At 33.3% G+C, this 18,664-nt stretch overlaps 1 protein-coding gene across 1 annotated transcript in view; it reads left to right on the forward strand.

Annotated features, from left to right (window-relative positions):
- LOC142322821 (uncharacterized) overlaps positions 1–15,535 on the forward strand; it is a 208,808-nt gene extending 193,273 nt beyond the window's left edge. The window contains exons 2-3 of the mRNA XM_075361893.1: positions 8,426–8,583; positions 14,906–15,535. Of these exons, the coding sequence (XP_075218008.1) occupies positions 8,426–8,583; positions 14,906–15,211 (464 nt within the window). The 3' untranslated portion in view covers positions 15,212–15,535. The remainder of the gene's footprint in view (positions 1–8,425; positions 8,584–14,905) is intronic.
- The last annotated feature ends 3,129 nt before the right edge of the window (positions 15,536–18,664 follow it).

Raw genomic sequence — 18,664 nt, forward strand, 5'->3', positions numbered from 1 at the left:
ATTTTTTTTTTTTTTATGTACTATTGTGTATTATACAAAGGCTATAGGTAGCTGTCCTATTGCACAAAAAATACAAACAAATAAATAAATTATTATTATTATTAAAAGAAAAACGCTGCTTAATTTTTTCATGCACTGTTTTTAAATGAGTAACAGAGTATTTTTAAACAAGACAATATTTATATTGTTATAATATTTATTGTAATTATAATAATGATAATGGAGGGCAATTAGGCCGGATTGAAGTGGATGGGTGCGCATCGGGAGTAGAGTAGACATGCTGCTAGCCATGAATTAAGGATCCTATTTATCAGTCTAATTGAATAGCCCGCAAAAAGCAAACCGGCAATAAGGGGAAGTACTTAGGTTTGAATTAAATTATCATGACAATCGGACCCTCACCCTTAGTCATTGTTGACACTATCGTTTAGCACCCTATCCTGGCCAATTTGTCTCATCCCCATCCCCAAATACACACACACCCACACACAATTCAGACATTCATAGGTTTTATTTGTCCCCCACCCGTCAACATCAAATTTCCCATCTACAATGCTCAACTATTTTTAAATTATTTATCTTCGTACTTTTAACCCGATTGCTAAGTTATGTCAAAATATAAAGTTTTAATTATCCGAATTATAATTTATTAGAGCCAACCGTGCGTGATTTGTTCAATAAATTTTAATCAGATGCGATTATGTTTGTTTTCCCATAGGCCAAATTCAACAAATGGACTGAAATTATCATTTTTGCTTTTAAACATCGACATGGCTATTCTGACTCGCACAGGTAGATGACACCGTCATCATCCTTAAATATATTTGATAACTGTATATTCAAGTTTTTGTTTCTTGTCGTGAAACGGCTTTTTAATTCGTCGATTTATATTATCTATCTCGGCAAGGTTACGACGGGCATGTAAAACATCTAAGATATAAGAGGCGTTAATCGAAGTTACTTTCTTTGAAAGTAATAACGTCCTTATTTGTGACGGTGTCGTTTGAAAGACTGGATATCACCCGAAATTCGATGGAGTTGGCACGCTAATATGGAATAATGTATATTCGGCTCGCTGAAGAAGACGACCGGAAACCGTTTTACTCCTCAATTTCCCTGGTAAACCTGGCATGAAATGCTTGTTGTCGGATGAATAACTACTATTTTTTGAAAGGAATTGTCTTCTTGTATTATATTAATTATAACGGTTAGGTTATCGCATTTAACACATCCCCTACATGCAAATACCCCTTTCATTTTTATGCTTTCAGGTCCTTTGTTTCCATTTTCTACAAAAGTGTATTTTCACAAAAATTTCAATAACAGCGGTTTTTTGCTGTACCGAATAAAAATGGAGTAAGTAAAAAAGAGAACTACTCGGCTATAAATTTAATATCTCATTCTTTGAAAATTCTTAATTGTTTTAATTTATATAAGAACAAAACAATATATCTATATCGATATTACTATATCGTTTACCGATACGTTTAGAAGATGACGGATTCTGTTTCAGATGAAGTATAGGAAGGTGAAAAGAAAATTTGTTCCGCAAATTAATTCTAAGGCATATTCAAGACAAAAAAAACCACGTAAACTTACTTGGCGTTTGTAAAAATTTGTAAGATATGCAATTGATAACGAAGAAAAACTTAAATGATTAAATTGTATGAAGATTAAAGTTAAATTATATATAAAAAATAGTTGTTTATTTATAATTTGTTTAAGAATCAATTTAGAATAGAAAAAGAAGAAACACAAACTGAAGTACAGAAGGAGTAAGACAAAAATTTCATCTTCCCATTTTCATATTAATTTGTATATGGAAGAAGCGATCGTGGAAAGAGAATTTTGGAAGCCAAGTAATTACCCTAGGACAGAAAATTGAATTATTATTATTATTCGATCATAAAAATACTTATTTCGCTGAAACTGAGAATTATTAAAATATTAAATATTATGAAAACACTTGAAAAAGGAAAACGATGCGAAGTCAATTATTATTATATGAAGTATAATGACAAGTTGCAGAATTTTTTTATTTAGATAGTAAATTTAAAAAGAATAGACATCAAGACGTAAAAAGCAATTTTACATAAGTCAGCAAACTATTTATAAAGAAAATAGAAATCCTGGTATTTTCTAAGAAAGAGATTTAGAAATTATAAAAAATATCTTTAAATTGCATTTACGTAGTGTAACCCCTTATAATAATGAAAAGTGGACGATAGGGAAGAGAGAAAAATGAAAATTAAAGAATCTTCAGAAGTGTGATTTTACAGGAGATTTTTGAAATTAGGTCGGTAATATAACTGGAAATGAATATTTTTAAGATCAATCTGAAAAGAAGAAGTTTTCGAGTAAAGATATAAAGAAACAGAAAAATTGAACATATTTTAAGGCATTCTGGGTCGATTAACATTTTTCTTAAAGGAAAACAAGGATAAAATGTATGAACCAGATAAATGAGGATACAAGAAGTACGCCAAGTCTAAGAGACCGGTTGAAAATACAGCGTTTAACTTAAAAGAGGCCCCATCACTCAGTAGTTTATACTATAGGCATATTTTTCTTAAAATTTATATATCGGTGTGAGACGGGTAAAATAATATGAAAGATGTCGGCACCATTGGAGCTGCAAAGGCGAGCACTGTTTATCGCCTGCACGTTTGAATATTGCCTGCCTGTGACGAACATCGGCTTTTGAACAAGAGTGCGCAATCGTGCGTTGTTTTTTTGTTACAATGCGGTTAACCGTTGAAGAACGTGTATTCGTGATGGAAACTTGTTTATAGCCGAAATCTCATGTCGCGTTCGGTTGAAAAGTTCAGGGAGAAATTTGAAAAGGAAGCGCCAGTGAAAAGTGTTATTCAGAAGTCGGTTAAAAAACTTCGTGAAACAGTTTCGGTGTTTTACCAGATCGTGCCCGAAACACGTCGTACAGGACATTAAAGCGGCAGTTACAAGATCTCCTCGTAAATCTTTGCGGAAACTAAGCCGGAAAAGAACATTTCACCAGGTTCAGCCCACACTGCAGTGAGGAGAACGCTTAAATGGAATGCAGGTTTTCCATGAGCTAAATAATGCTGATTATACTAAAAGGTTAACGGTTTAAGAACTTCAATCAGAGGCAATACTGGCATTTTAGATCAAGTATTTTTCATAGATGAAGCATATTTATTCAGAACTACAGATCCGAAATACTGAAAACCGGCAAATTTTCTTTAAATTTCCCGAAATCCACAAAAAAAAGGCGGATTGTGTGAGGTTTCAAGGCGACGAATAATAAGACTCTTGTTGTTTGTTTTTAAATCTGTGGATGCTGCCGTCTACCAAGAAATTATCCAACAGTTCATAGCCTTACTGCAAAACGATAAGCGTGACTGCTTGTTGCAACAGGACAGTACCGCTTGCCATACAGTTCGCTCTACTATGGAGATTCAGATACTACAGGATTTTTTCGATGGAAAAATCAACTTTAAAGGATTGTGGCACCAAGATCCCTTGATCTGGCCATAAGGAACTATACTTCCTTCTGTGGGGCTGCTTAAAAGAAGTCGTTTATAGGAGCGATGCACACCCACAGAAAGAATCGAAAACAAACATTACCGATGCCATCCAGGAAATAGTCAGGATAAAGCCGACAAAAATAGCTAGGAACATGGTCAAACGTGTTGACAAGTGCATAAAAGTGGATGGATATTATTTTCAACACCTTTGTTTGCTGATAAATGGGGCCTTCTCTAAGTTAAACACTCTGCAGAAAGAAATTAAAAAGCACATCAGATCCATCTATCGAATGTAGAAGAAAAAACTGTATCTAGAAACAATCTCTTTTCACAAACACTTCGGAAAACTCCCTTTATTGTTTACCACGACCGTTTTATGATCTCCATGCCCCTAACCAAATTCTAAATGAATCGCTTTAATATCATCCTTTTTTTCTAATATTCACAACGTACCTACCGATAAAACATGATATAAAAAAATACAAGCGACAAAATTTACTTTCAGATTTAAATAAAACTTGAAATAGAACATTCAAATTATAATACGAGAAATATTTCTGACAGCAATTATATCATTTCCGGTCTAAATTAGATAAAAAAAGGATTAAATTTTCCTGGTAGGAGATTTTTCCATGATTAAACTAACCGGATTTTGGCTCATTATTTTTTAACTAGGGGTGCACTGGTTCCGGAACGCGTTCCCGCACTGCTTTTTGGGAGAAATAAAATATTGGCCTTCTCATATAAATTTTTTTAACGTAAAGTTTGGCCTACGTTTTATTTTAACATAAAAATATATAACCTACATTATAAAAATCAGACCCCACGAAAACAGTCCTCGTTTTTGGATATCCATAGACAACGTCAATAAAATAAGTCGCTAAAAATACAATTCACGAAAAAAGTTAAACATTTGATATAAAAAAGATAAATGTTGTTTTTTATTGATGTAAACATCGAAATGAATGTGCTTTTTTCATAACATTGTCATAGCCAGATGCTGCGGCTGTAGACAGATTCTTGTGGTCTGCTAAAATAAAAAAAATAAAAGTTCCGGTACTGGAAAATTTACGACTGCAATCCTATTATTAATATGAGGTTCTACGGCCTCTACGGCCTATCGCTTCTCGGCCTCCGGCCACGTGCTGTAAAACTTGTATTTACTGCTACCGGTAGCGAAATGTCGCTTCAACAAGTACAGCGTGCCTTCGTTCACGTTGTCGGGGCTGACAACGATCAGTGGCTCTAGTCAACCTGTGTTGCTGTGGTGTTTAGGCAACACAGCTGCGTAGCGTGTTGCAGAATTGCCACTGTCGGCTAAATAAGGACGTCTACTTTGTTTGAATCGTGTTCCCATTTTCATAGGTTCGTGAGGGTAGTAAGTTTTTCTGATCCTCTAGCAGATTTGGGGTAGCGATTTCACTCCAACCTCGCCGGTGGTCTATATCGGGCAACCGTGTAAACCTGAACCAATATCTGTTTCGGTTTCGCCTGGTGGCTGATGAGTTGTGTGTCTGCGGGGAGGTCCAGTCGAACGTGCATATGATGTTCGACTGCCCTGCTCTTGGGGTGGGGGCCAGAGATCGAGCCACCCTGGAACTTAGAGGTCGGGGGGAAACTTGGCCGCTCACAAACGGCGAGTCGATGTGGCGAGAGCCGCATTGTCGGACCGTGTTGGAGTTCCCCGATGAGGTTGCTATGTTCAACCGTCATCGTTAATTTTAAGGGTTGTGTAATGTAATAATGACTCCTAAGCTCTGTTGTAGGAATCCTTCCGTGAGGTAATGGCTGGCCACCAGCCAAACTAGCTTCAAGCGCTGTTAAATGGTGGACAGGTACTAGCTGGCATACAGCCACCGAGGCGTGGCAGCCTAAATTGCTGCCTTTTAGATATAAGGACTTCAATAGTTTTAATTCTAACAAGGGGTGCGCCTCCCCGATTTAGTTTTATTGTTGACAAGGGAGCGACTGGGACACTTAAGCGGGTGCTGTACGGCACCCTGCTTAATTCGCTCACGCAAATTAAGGTATAGGATCGAGGTCGCTATACCGTTTTTAGAGGCACAGTAGCTGTTTTTTGGCACGGAACATTTGGTCTATGCTCTAGGGCGACTGAATGGGGTGGTGGTGGGAGAAATGCCAGCTAACCAATAAGGGCAACAAGGGTAGAGAAGCTCGAAGGGCTATACACAGCCAAATTCCTCTGTTGGATATGGCTGTCGAGGACTTCCTCAAGAAGACCAGGGTGGTCCGGAAGTTGGTGCGGAAAGAGCCCTAGAAGAGCCACTGGATAATTGAGACCCTAACAAAGATCCGGAAGGTCTTGGTGGCCGATGTTCGGCTGTTCCTTGGGTGGACCTCTTGCAGGGTTGTCGACCATACAGAAGTACCCCAACAATGCGGTTGCTTTGTTCAACCAACAGCATTAGTTTACCTAAGGGAAAAGACTCCTTCCGTGCTGCTGCAGGAAGGTAACCGAGATATTTAACTGGCTACCAGCCAGATTCAGGCTCCAAGAGCTTTAATGGTGAACATGTACTTGTTGGCATTCAGCAGCCTATGCGTGGCAGCGAACTGCCTCTTTAACAAGATAAATTAATTATTGATAGTCATATATGTTTTTTGTGTGCGCCTACCCATTTTAGTGATATATGACAAGTGGGCGGTTGGACACGCGAGCGAGTGGTGTATGATACCACGCTTATTCCGCTCACGCTTTTGGGTTAACTCTAGGAGCTAGTTAGGACACTGGTCGCTAAACTGTTTCGTGGCTCAGTACCCGTTTGTGGCACAGACATTCGGTCTTATGCTTTAGGGCGACCGAATAGGGTGATGGCAGGAAAAATGCCAAGAAAATCAAAGCAAACCGATGAGGTTCTACGACCAATATTTATAAAATTACAGCCGATAATCGTTTTTGAATCATTCATTTTTTTAATTTTTCAAAGAAATTGTATACTAATATAATTACATTACATTAATTTCCCAAAAACTAATCTATAAGGGTTTATAGGTGTAAAAATACATAGCATTCAACTAGTTTATTAAATAGTTATAATCATTCGAACAGTTTTTTTTTAATTTTGCTTTATAATGTTAAAAAAATAAGATTGTCATCGATTAAGCAAATAGCAGCTTTTTCATCCGGCTTAGGACGGTTAATTATTTTAATTAAATTATCATTTATTTGTAATCGGTAATACAAAAATAATTAAAAATTATGACAACGATTAAGTTAAAATAATAACTTTTTTATGATCATTTTTACAATCTAAATCTATTTTAATTTATACACGAAATAATTATACTCCTGCAAAAACAAAACAAAAAACACACTCATACATAGAATGAATTGAAATTTGTTGTAATTTTATGTTAAGTTTTAATTTAACTGTTGATATAACCGTTAACAAACAAAATTCCGTAAGTGAGCACAGACCCTATTATTTGATTTAAAATAAAATAATAATGAAAACAGAGGTAATGACTATTCATTATCTATTCATCTTATTATCTATCTATTCATCTATATGAATGGAGATATCTACTGCGAATTTTGAAAGAACATTTATTATGTTATTGTGTACGAAGCGGTAGGGTAAGCAATTCAATTATACTAGGGATGCCGATTTTTATTCTATTTTTACCCCTGTCTGGTTGAACCTCACAAACTACGGGATATAAATATATATATATATATATATATATATATATATATATATATATACCCGGCTTACAGACACCCATCTGCAGCAAAAATCAAAATTATATCATCAAAAATACAACTGAGTGGCAATAAAAGTTCGTTTGACTGTTGTGTTACAGCCATGAGCGTACCAATCGGAAAGGATAAGTTAAAGTCAGTTTCTAGGATTCAAATATTGCACGACGGGATTTAAAGGTATACTACGATTATGACGTAGAAAATGAAATATAAGTTTCGAACGAGTTAATGATTGTGAAATAAATGTTCCCTTACAAATATAGTTTTCCCCGTAATTTCGATATTTCATTTTTTTAAATAAATTTTCTCAATCGTCTTAGTGAAGCGGTAGCGATCTCGCATTTCATCCGAACTGTGTCCAAATCCCGGTTAGGCTTTATATTTTTCATACGTCCTAAATCTCAATCCTTTAAGAGATCGTTCAAACTTCTGCAGTGGATAAATCATCTAAATGAAATTTTAATAACCGAAGTTATATCCGGAACGGTTGGACAGATCGAGTTGAAATGTTTTGTGTTATAGAAAGTATATCAGATATAGTTGTAAACTTGGATTTCTTTTTACGGTCCGTTGAAATCGGTACTAAGCTATTATAGATTAGTATTAAACTACAACCATTCGTGAATAAATAATGGCGGCTGAATCGGCCTGTATAAAAATTCAAAGCTTCTTTTTCTGGAATATTACAAATTTAAATACTTTTTTTAATTTATTTGAAATTAAATATTTTATTTATATATCGGTATAGCTTTTACCCGTATATGAAATTGATAATAAATATATTTCTGTAATGATAAAATTACAATGGTATAATGTTCGTTGTAGAAAATCTAAACATGTTCCTTACTTAAAAGAGTTCCTTAGAGAAAAATAAAGATCTTAAAAATTAATTTAAAATAAAAGTATTTATAATTAAAATAATTTTTTCGCCGGTCCATTCACACTACACGCGCGCGCACACCATCTGACTCCTCCACTCCTCACCGTGACGCGACTTATTGTAAGATGATAGGTCGGCAAAAAGGCACAAAACACTAAATTTTAAAAATCGCAAAGACAAAGAAAAAAAAATTAGTGAACAAAAATCCAAAATGCTATAATTTAATAATATTAATTATTTCAATTTATTTTTGTGTATAAGTATACAGTCAAAATCTAAACAAATCAATTATTTTTATTATTATTATTATTGCAGGTCCACACCACGCGCTGCTGGGTAAAACGAGGAGACCTCGGACCGCGTTTACCTCGCAACAATTACTTGAACTGGAGAAACAGTTCAGGCAAAATAAGTACCTGTCAAGACCTAAACGATTTGAAGTAGCAACAAGCCTCATGCTCACTGAAACTCAGGCAAGTAATATATGTTTATCGATCGATTTACTATTAAATCATTACATTTTCGATTAAAGAAAAGGTTAACTGAATTAAAAATCACTCTTCTTTTATTTGATATTCGGAACATTACATATATTAACTAGCCGATGTATTCGTAGACTATAATTATCTTAATTCGAAGTTAAAATTAAGCGTTATATAATATCAAGCCCTGGAATAGTGCCAGTGAGTAATAGTCGTCTGCCGAATCCTGATAAACTGAAGATTTTTTAAAAAAATTAAGTATTTCTGGTTTGCAAATGTTGTTTATGAATTAATCGATCGGTAAACATTATTAAATATTTGTTACGCCTACATACAATATACTCGCTTAAAATTACATGGAATAGGTATAACCCGATTTTCAGAGTTACAAAAACGGGCTGTCAGAAGTTTGGTTTGCATCGATAAATGTGATTCATAAATTAATATTTGTAGCATTAAGCGTATATTTAATAACTCTGGTCAACAAAATTTAATGTTTTGTTTGTTAAATGAGAGTACCGATTCTTATAGTATTCTTTATGCTGAGCTTATATATGTTAACAGATTTTTTCTATCGGGCTCAATTTATTTGTAAATAAAATTTCTTTTGAAAGAAAAACGCGTGGTGAACGTAATATGAAAGTACATTACATACAGTTTTGTACTCATCTAAAATCTATTTATTTTGGATTCATTGTTGTAATTTTCTGTAGGTAGATCCCTCTTTAGATTCCAACAGTAGTCATCTAACATTTGTGTTCTGAATACTGGAAGGTGCATTTAGGCACAGTTATTCGAATAAGTCTTGTGTGTCCAACCCCCAACCCTCAGCCGAGTTAGGATGACTTGGTCTTCTCTGTTGCTTGGTTGCTTGGGATAAAAGGTTTCTCGAACACGTTCTCCCGGATGCCTTGTAAGGCTGTGGGAGGACTTAGCAGCCAGAACTTACTCCATTAAGAACGTGTTTTAACGAGGACTGTTTTCATGAAATCGCTCTCACACGTTAATTCGACTCGGAAGCCATTTATTGCCGCTCTCTTGGCAACATCATCAGCCCGTTCGTTCTCGAGGATGCCGCAATAGCCGGGGACCTACACCAATACCACTGTCTTATTTATTCTTGAAAAGGTATCGTAGATTATTTGGAGCATGGATTTAGATCGTCCGCAGCTCAAGCTCTCAAGTACACCCAATGAGTCGGTAATAACCAGGAAGCTGTCGGTCACTACGGCTCTCCATAACTCTCAAGACGGAGCAAATTGCGTAGGCCTCGCAAAAGAACGCAGAGGATAGACACTAAGCTTATATATTATCTCAGTGTCAGAAGTATAATCCCCGACCGAGACAGGGAGTGTACTCATTGTACTCGGTCAACTCGCTAAATTGGTCTCTAGTAGATCGGTGACGTGGGATCCGCTTACGTCTTCCAGATGGTAAATATTCGATCTTTAGAGATGCGCGCCGCATCCTATTTCCTTTACGAGAATCCTCGGAACAAGCAGGTTCAGTTCATTGAGGTAGCGAAGCAGTCTGGTGTTGAAAGACTGCAATAAGGACTTCTTTCCCTCAAGTAGTAGAGGGCGAACGTGCCCGGTCGGAGAGATGGGACCTGCTGATCGCGTACTTCATTAGTACGATGAAATTTGTAATTTTTTTTTTTTAAATTTAAAAGTTTTAAGTCGATAGGATTTAGTTGTAGAAATATCAACATTATTTTTAAACAGTTTTTGCCGTTTACCAAAAAAAGTAACCCTTTTAAAAATAAACCATAATTTTCAAAAAATCCAATTTAATTACTATTATTAATCTAGACGACACGGGAAAGTTTTTTAAAAAAGAGGTACCTGTAGTAATAATTTAAAAGATATTTTCAATTTTTTTTATAATTTCTGATATTTAATTTGTTTTTCAAGTCGTGTCTCTATAAATATGTTTTACGGTAGCTGTTCAGCAAGAGGATTAAACGGGATACAATGTTTTATTAATAAAGATTTTGAATTTTTTAACAATTATAATCATAATAAAGTGTAATTTTTATGATATAAATGCTGTTCGGTCAGAAGGTCGACTGGCAGTCCAAACGTTTTACTAAGATTTTGATTTTTTCTTAATTATAGTGTAACAAGACCGGTATAAAGAATCTGAGTAACGGATTTCTGCCGATTAAGAAGAAAGCAGTAGAAAATATAATAACGGATGGAATCCAGAAGGGGGCTAAAATGAATCCTTTTTCTAAGGCTAACAGGTCCGTTTAACAATCGTTCTTTGTAATACTGCCAACAACACATCTACAACAGATGTTCCATGAGAAGAATTACCGGACCAGGGTAGTGAAAGTATAGAAACATCTGAAGATCATTCTCGCTCTTCAACTTGGGTCCGGTTCTGCTGGTAAAGAGGATGGAGTATAAAAACTGCAGGGAAGATGAGTTGAGTTCAGTTTTTGATGAAGCGAGTATTACGCGAAGAGTTTAAGCGAGTTTTGAAGAGGCAAGTATAGGCCTATTGCTGGTTGTATCCGGTGCGATTGTAACACGGCGTTATCTGCCGTTTACTACTGCAGAGTGCAGGGTAATGTTCGACGTGACGTCAGAAGCATCCAGTGTGAACAGCAAGTGCTTTGATGAGTTACTGTTACACATTAGTGAAAGAGATATTAAACTCATTCTTAGACTGCTACGGTAGTTTTATTTGTAAAAAGAAAGGTATTTACAGTAAAAGAACTTTAGACTTGAATTATTCCGTATACTAGTTGATAAAAGAATAAATGTTAGCGGTTATTATAATGCCTTTTGTCAATTGAACTGAATTCTGGTTTTTATAATTTAACTACCTGTAAATAAATTCTGACCTTACTTTAAATTTTATTTTGTATGTAATCTTTCTTTATTATTAGTATTATTATTATTGTCGTTATTACTTTTATTATTACGGTTATTGTTCCTGTCGTTAATTATTATTATAACTTCTATTGTCTTTTTTATTATCATTGATTTGTCTTATTTTATTTATGTTCGTAAACTAATAAACTGTAATTATTATATAAACATTTTTAAATTCTTAATCTCTCAATTTCCTGATCGAGACGCAAACACGCGACAATACTTTTAACACTGCATAATTTTTAAGGTAAACGCGGTCATTTGATAACGGTGAGTCAAATCGCCAAATATTTTACTGAAAATTTTTATCTTTTCTGCAGTTTTACTCTAAAAGACTGCATAACTAAGTCAATATTTAAAATCCCTTCTGCACATTTGATATAAAAATCTGTCAAGGTAAAGTGAGAAACTTTTGTAACCCTTTGCGGGCTTTTTACTCTGCAAAGCTGTTCTGATTGAGGTTTTTGCATAAAATCCTTTCATCTTTCCAGGCAAATACGAGCAGTTGCTTTTTCAATCCTTAGATGAACAAAATAACTAATTTACCATACCACTCCTTGCGTTATCTACGAGTGTATATATATATATATATATATATGTGTGTGTGTATACACATGTATACAGGACCATATATAAATACTATTAATATACTAGATTTCCGAGCATTGAATCAGTACATAAACCGAACCTGAAAATTTATTTTATTTTACGTCATAGTCAACACAAAATTAATTAATACACATTAAAATGATACATACCTTGTTGTTAGTACTGCAAGCAAAAAGGGTTATAAATAAAAACAGTGTAAGAAAATAATAATTGTACCCGAGTGAACGATGTAAAATAGAGATTACTTCTGAAATTTAGGTCATAATATTATAGGTTATAATGTAACTTTAAGTCTAAGTAAAATCGGAACGGTACAGCGACTTAGTTCTCAAATCCCAAAGCAACATAAACTTTATTTAGCTGTATAAAAACAAAAAATGCGTTACATAAAACTGTAAAAACAGAAAGGCTAATTAAATTTAGATTAAATAATAATAAATATTACATTTTATATGGTATTATTGTTTATTATATATAAAATTTCATTTTACTGGACTAGCCGATTTCAGATTGATATTTGTGGCTTAAAAACGTTCTATTTTAGGTCGACATGGCGATTCAGCGAGCTCATTACAATCCCATGTAGAGTCACGCGAGTTTAGTTTTGGGTTCTGCATTTTACCTTTAATTTTCACTAACGATTAATATATTGGACTTTTTAATAGATCCAAAACGTATCTTAATCTTGATCTCTTCTTTGCTCTATTTAAAAACAATTATTTTACGTGTTTTAATGCACCATGTTAATAAATCAAGTCATATTAACGGTAAAGATCTGAAGATGGTCTTTTATAATCGCTTTTCTGTTAACTTATCCGATTTCATTTTACTTCTGAAATTTGTTTTCAGAAAATTAATAAAAACAAAAAAAATATCTTTCTTGACCCTAACGCGACTTATAAATACAAAATCTTTAATTCATAAAATTAAATGGCTTTCGAAAAAGAAGTTTGAACTACACAGAACTAGTTTTGAGATTTTACAGCTTCGTATGTGTATAATGTAGGCCTATATTAGTATATACATCTATTAGTTTTTAACGTTGTCGGTGCATAATATATATCTGCGTAAAATTAAGTTGAGATCCTCACCGATCATTTTCTAATAAAGAGATACATATCTAAAAATCATTCCGTAAAGGCAAAAAACGCGTCGACTGGAATTCTGATCGGTACCTGCAACAATAGAATCGGTAAAAAAATAATTAATTATTTCTACAATTATTACTACGCCCAACGCTTTTTCAATAAATTCTCCTCCGGTCCGAAGATCAAAAAAAGAAAACCCAGCCGCAAATCCAGTTTCTTGTATGTATCGGCAAATAATTCCGTCTCTTCAATACTTGATCTATGAAGTTGTGTCAAATCTCGAGTGTTCTCTACTATTGAAAAATATCTATATTCGCGTACATTTTCCGCCAGACATATTCAAACGCCATCTTCCTTAGGAGTTTGCCGCCTCCAAACAAACTAGAATAGATAAACAGGAGTTGTCTTTACGATCCCCGTATATTCTTCCTGAATTGTCGTCGACGTTTCATGTCTTTCCTAACCGACGATTAAAGTTTTCAGTACTCCTATTATAACGAACGGTACGAGGTCATCCGCTTTTAATCTCTAAGGAACGAGCAGAATAAAGATTTTGTAAACCTAACGACAAGAACAGCGTACCGACTTTCAACATTAACTGTAATGTATATATATATATATATATATATATATATATATATACATTATATATATATAAATTATACTTTCTACATATTGATATAGAAATTATGCGCCGCCGAAAGTTTTCTCTTAATTGGACTTTTTACGTCAGCCAAACAATAACCAGAATAACAGGAAAGAAAGCTCGTATTACTTCAAACGCGTATGCGAAAATCATTTCTTTATCCTATTATTCTTCGTACATTACGGGTGTAAGTAGAAAAATAAAACAACGGTGTTTTTTTAACTAAATTGGAATTTTTATAAATTTCCAGTAAAACATTTTAATGGTTTCATCAAACTAAAAAATAGAGGCGCAGTATTATTTTCTATACGATGTGATTTTTAGATATCCTAGAAAAAAGTACGTAAGTGGAAATATAGTTGTGATTTTGAATCCTCTGCTAGGTTTTTTATTCCCTTATGCAGATAATAATCAACTACGTAATTTACTACAAAAAAAATGTATTCCATGTTTTTCATACTCCGTTAGGAGTGTTTTGCTAAAGCGATCTAACGGGGAAAAATACAACACTGAACTAATAGGGGGAAATCAAAATTCGATTACCGATTACATAAAACTTATCTCATTTTGTTTTTAAGCCCTGACGGTAATAATTTCCGATTTTTATGAAAATCGGAGAGGGAATTTTCGTCGATAAACAAACAGTTCATACTTTTGAAGCGAATCGATTTCGAGACACGGGTTAATATACCTTGAGCTTATATGAAAAAACAATCATATCGATGACGACTGTACGGCGATAGATGCAAATTTTTTACTATCCGTGTATAATTTTCAACCAGTACAGATATTAAAAATCGTGTACCGACATAATACCAACACGTTATAATATAAACTATCTTGTACAGCGTAGTTCTGCGTCACTCACTCACCGTTACCTCTAATGTATATAAGTTATAACGGCGTAAACCGTTTCGGTACAAGGCTTTCTGTTCGTTAACAGTTTTTCTGTCCCAAAAGTATAACGTAATTTATCAGATTAATTCGGGTGATCTGAATTCCTCGTGGATCCAGACCTCCCGAATTACTTCGTTTAATAAAAAACATACTATGTTTTTGAAATTAAAACGTATTTATTTTTGTTTTAGGTTAAAATTTGGTTTCAAAACCGAAGAATGAAATGGAAGCGAAGTAAGAAAGCGCAGCAAGAAGCTAAAGCCGCCTCAAAAGAAGAAACGGATAGAAGATGTAACAGTAGTATTCCGAGCAGTAACAGCAATAACAATAACAATAATAATAATAACAACAACAATAATAATAACCGAAGCAAACCTACAACGGGTGAACAATTAAGCACGATTCATCAGATGGCTCAGTTGGCGCAATTTTCGAAGCATCGACCGACCCCTGGGCAACAAGAATCTGAGCCCCTTTATAGACCCTACGTAGCTTGAATTCATCTCATTATTGTAGGTCATCTCATGTAGACAAAACTACGTTAAAAACTAACTAAACGTGGCTATTTTAAAAACATTTAAAAAACTGAGGGGTTTAACATTTTTATTACTTTATCGAATTTAATTTGTTATCTTCTTAAACAAGTGTTTATTAACTTCGAAAGAGTGCAATTGCAAAGTTTTAAATTGTATACTATATATATATTTAAAACGTACAATAAGACATTAGAAAATACATATACATTTATTTAGCTATAAGGATCGTCGTTAAGCTCTGATAAAATCTTAAGATAAAAAAAAGATTTTTATTTTTTTAATTTGTTTTAATAAAAAGTAATAATAATTAATTTGTAACAACATAATTTTAAAAAAAGTGGATGTACATTTATGAATAATTAAGCGATTTCTTAGTTAAAATTAAAAATGTCAAATATATTGTACACTAAAAACTTTTATTCGAATTTAATGTAAAAGAGAAATAAATAACCCGTTTTATTTTAAATTAAGTTTTATGTGGAATTAAGGTAAAACCGTCCGAGAGTCAACTTAAATAACCGCTACAACGGAAAATGATGCGCGCAAATCGCACAAAGTTTGTTCGACTACGTGTAAAACTACGATAAGATGAACTAACCTGACGAATCGAAATTGTAAATTTCACAACGGCCGGCCGACAGAGAATTTTATGTTATCAGTTAATATTTATAAATAGCGTTTTAAAGGCGTTAATATTAACCCTTTTGTAACAGAATGGTAATTTTTATTTGATCCGGACCGGTTGTACACCGCAATTTATTGAAATTTTATTGACGAGACAATAACACGTTTTAAACAGGACTTCTTGAAACGGTTTCGAGAATAAAGTGAATTCTATTGTCAATATTTGATGAGTACTCATCGCTTTACTTCTAGTTTCATCGTTAGAACGACGCGTACCGGTCTTGAATTAATATTTAAATTCAAATATTTTGCGCATGTAATATCGTTTTTAACGGTATATGAAAAATTATTAATGATCTTCTGAAGGAATTAACCGGATTTCCTTGTATAAAGTAAATATTAAATAGCGCAGCGGAACTCGATTTTGTATTAAATTATTACTTTCTCACAGAATACCGTTTGATTAAGATAACTTCTCGATGAAATTTAAACTAAACGAAATTTAAAATAAAATAAAATTATTATAATTGTAATATTAAAAACAACTTACCGATATATTATTTGAATTCCTCAAACGTTTTTGGCTATTCTGCCATTTCATCTTCATCTTCTTTGAACATATCGGTAAGCCGTTTCTAATATTATATTTATAATAATTATATTTTACCGACGGTGCTATGTTTGAAAAACTTAATTTAAAATAAATTTAATATCAAATAAGATATAAATTTTAAAAATTCCAGTTTTTGTTGTATCGTTTATTTTTAAAATGTAAAGTTGAAAAAAGATAAGTCGGCCGGTGGTGACTGTTACATCGAACCACAAACTCCCACAGCAAACCTGTTGTCGCAAAACGATAAAAGTCAGGACGAAATAAAGTAATATATCAGTCATAATATCTTAGTTACTCGTCGTTCGCTTCGTGTTTTACTTATTACCATTCGTTACACGGTTGTACAAAAATAAAATAAACTTCATCTGAAACCGGTGATTCCACGTGATACGTCATCCGACGTCCAGCGTAAATTATTTCTAATTATATTTGCTAAATCAAAAGAAGGCTTTTTTTTGCTTTTTGTTAACATAAAACATTAAACCCTTTTACTAATTTGTATACTTTTCAACGAGAAATAATCTTAAATTTAACGTCTATAGATATAGAAAAGCATATCCGTCTATTATTAGTAGAAATAAGCCTCTTCATTGCATTTTTCTTTTGATTAAATTAAAATAAAATTCTGTTTGCGCGAAAAAGGACAAATTTATTCTACTGAAGAATGGAAAAGGAGCAAACTGTTCCAAAAAATCTCTACCGAAAATGTTGTCGAGTTATTAGTTTCGGGAGGAAACCGATTACCTTAAAGAAATTCAGTTAATGTCACAATGCTGATGATGACGTCATTTTTCGTGTTTACATTGAATATTTTACAGCGATACTAAACTATACTTTATTATTAAACGAATAATTTTGTTTCTGTTACTTCCTTTCAACGCTAGTTATTCAACTTACGTAATAATTCACTGAAATCTGTATTTTTTCGATTAATCGATTTTTCGTAACAGATAAATGATTTTTAAATAACTGACGTTCAATTTAGCAACTATAACTTAATTTTTACATCGCTTATATGTGCGAGACGCTTAAACGATACTGAGATGAACGTCATGCGAAAAGGGCAAGCTTGTGGTATGTAGTTATGTAACGAGCAACATTTAGGAATTATATTGCGACAATATTAGATGAAGAAAGCCAAAAGTTAAAGTAGTTTCGCTGAATTCAGTCTTGCCAGATCTACTATAAGAGCTAATTTCATGGAAAAATAATATATCAATGTTCAATTCGGCTGCATTTTTTCTAGACAGAAAAAATATTACCATCCTTGCTTCATATTACTTTTACCTAAATATAATAAAATCTATCGGTCGGACGTGTGATAAGTACTGTTGCCGATTAGCTACTGCTCATTAAGGTTAAATTAACGGCACTTTCACGATAGTGTCAGCTTGATACCGACCAATTAACCGTGATTAAGCGTATAGCTTGTTATGAAGCGATATATAAGTTCATTTTTATGTGTTTTACACGAAAAGATAATCTTTTAGAATGCAATACTCACAACCATTAACGGTTTCCGTTATAATTATTAAACCATGATATGATAAAAATAAAGAACCACCGTTCTGTAATTCTATTATGTATTTTATAACCTAAGTTATATACTGTTTTTAATCTTAATTGCGTATTTAATTTAAATAATACGAATAGAAATATTTACGAATCAAAAATCAACTAAAGTCGGTTTAGAAAATTGTTATTTTTAGTTTTAATTTTTATATAGAAAAACCCAGTTAAACTGAAAGTATTCATACACAAAGGAATTTTACTGTCATTAGCTGTTAACACATTTAAAATGACTTTCTAATAGTGTAGTTCGACCAAACCGAAAAAACCATGTTTATTCAGTGTTTTGAGATTAACACTGTTTCGTTTTTCTTTATTTACTATTAATTTAATACAATTTTTATAATATTTTAAATCAGGTTATGCGACGTAAAATGACATATTATCAGAACAAGCCGTGTAATATTTAATATTATCATAGAAAAAAGGATTTTATTAACGGTAAAAGTTTAGTGTTCCTAACAACCGATGGAATCACACGAAAAATTATCAACAGAGACAATAAAACAATCTTACTAAGATAATTGTAATTTAGGTTACGGAGGGAATACAGAAACGAAAGCTGAATTTTGAATAAAAAAGGAAAAAATTGGTTCACTATCAGCATA

This window comes from Lycorma delicatula, chromosome 4, assembly GCF_047948215.1.
Source record: "Lycorma delicatula isolate Av1 chromosome 4, ASM4794821v1, whole genome shotgun sequence".
Classification (NCBI taxonomy): domain Eukaryota; kingdom Metazoa; phylum Arthropoda; class Insecta; order Hemiptera; family Fulgoridae; genus Lycorma; species Lycorma delicatula.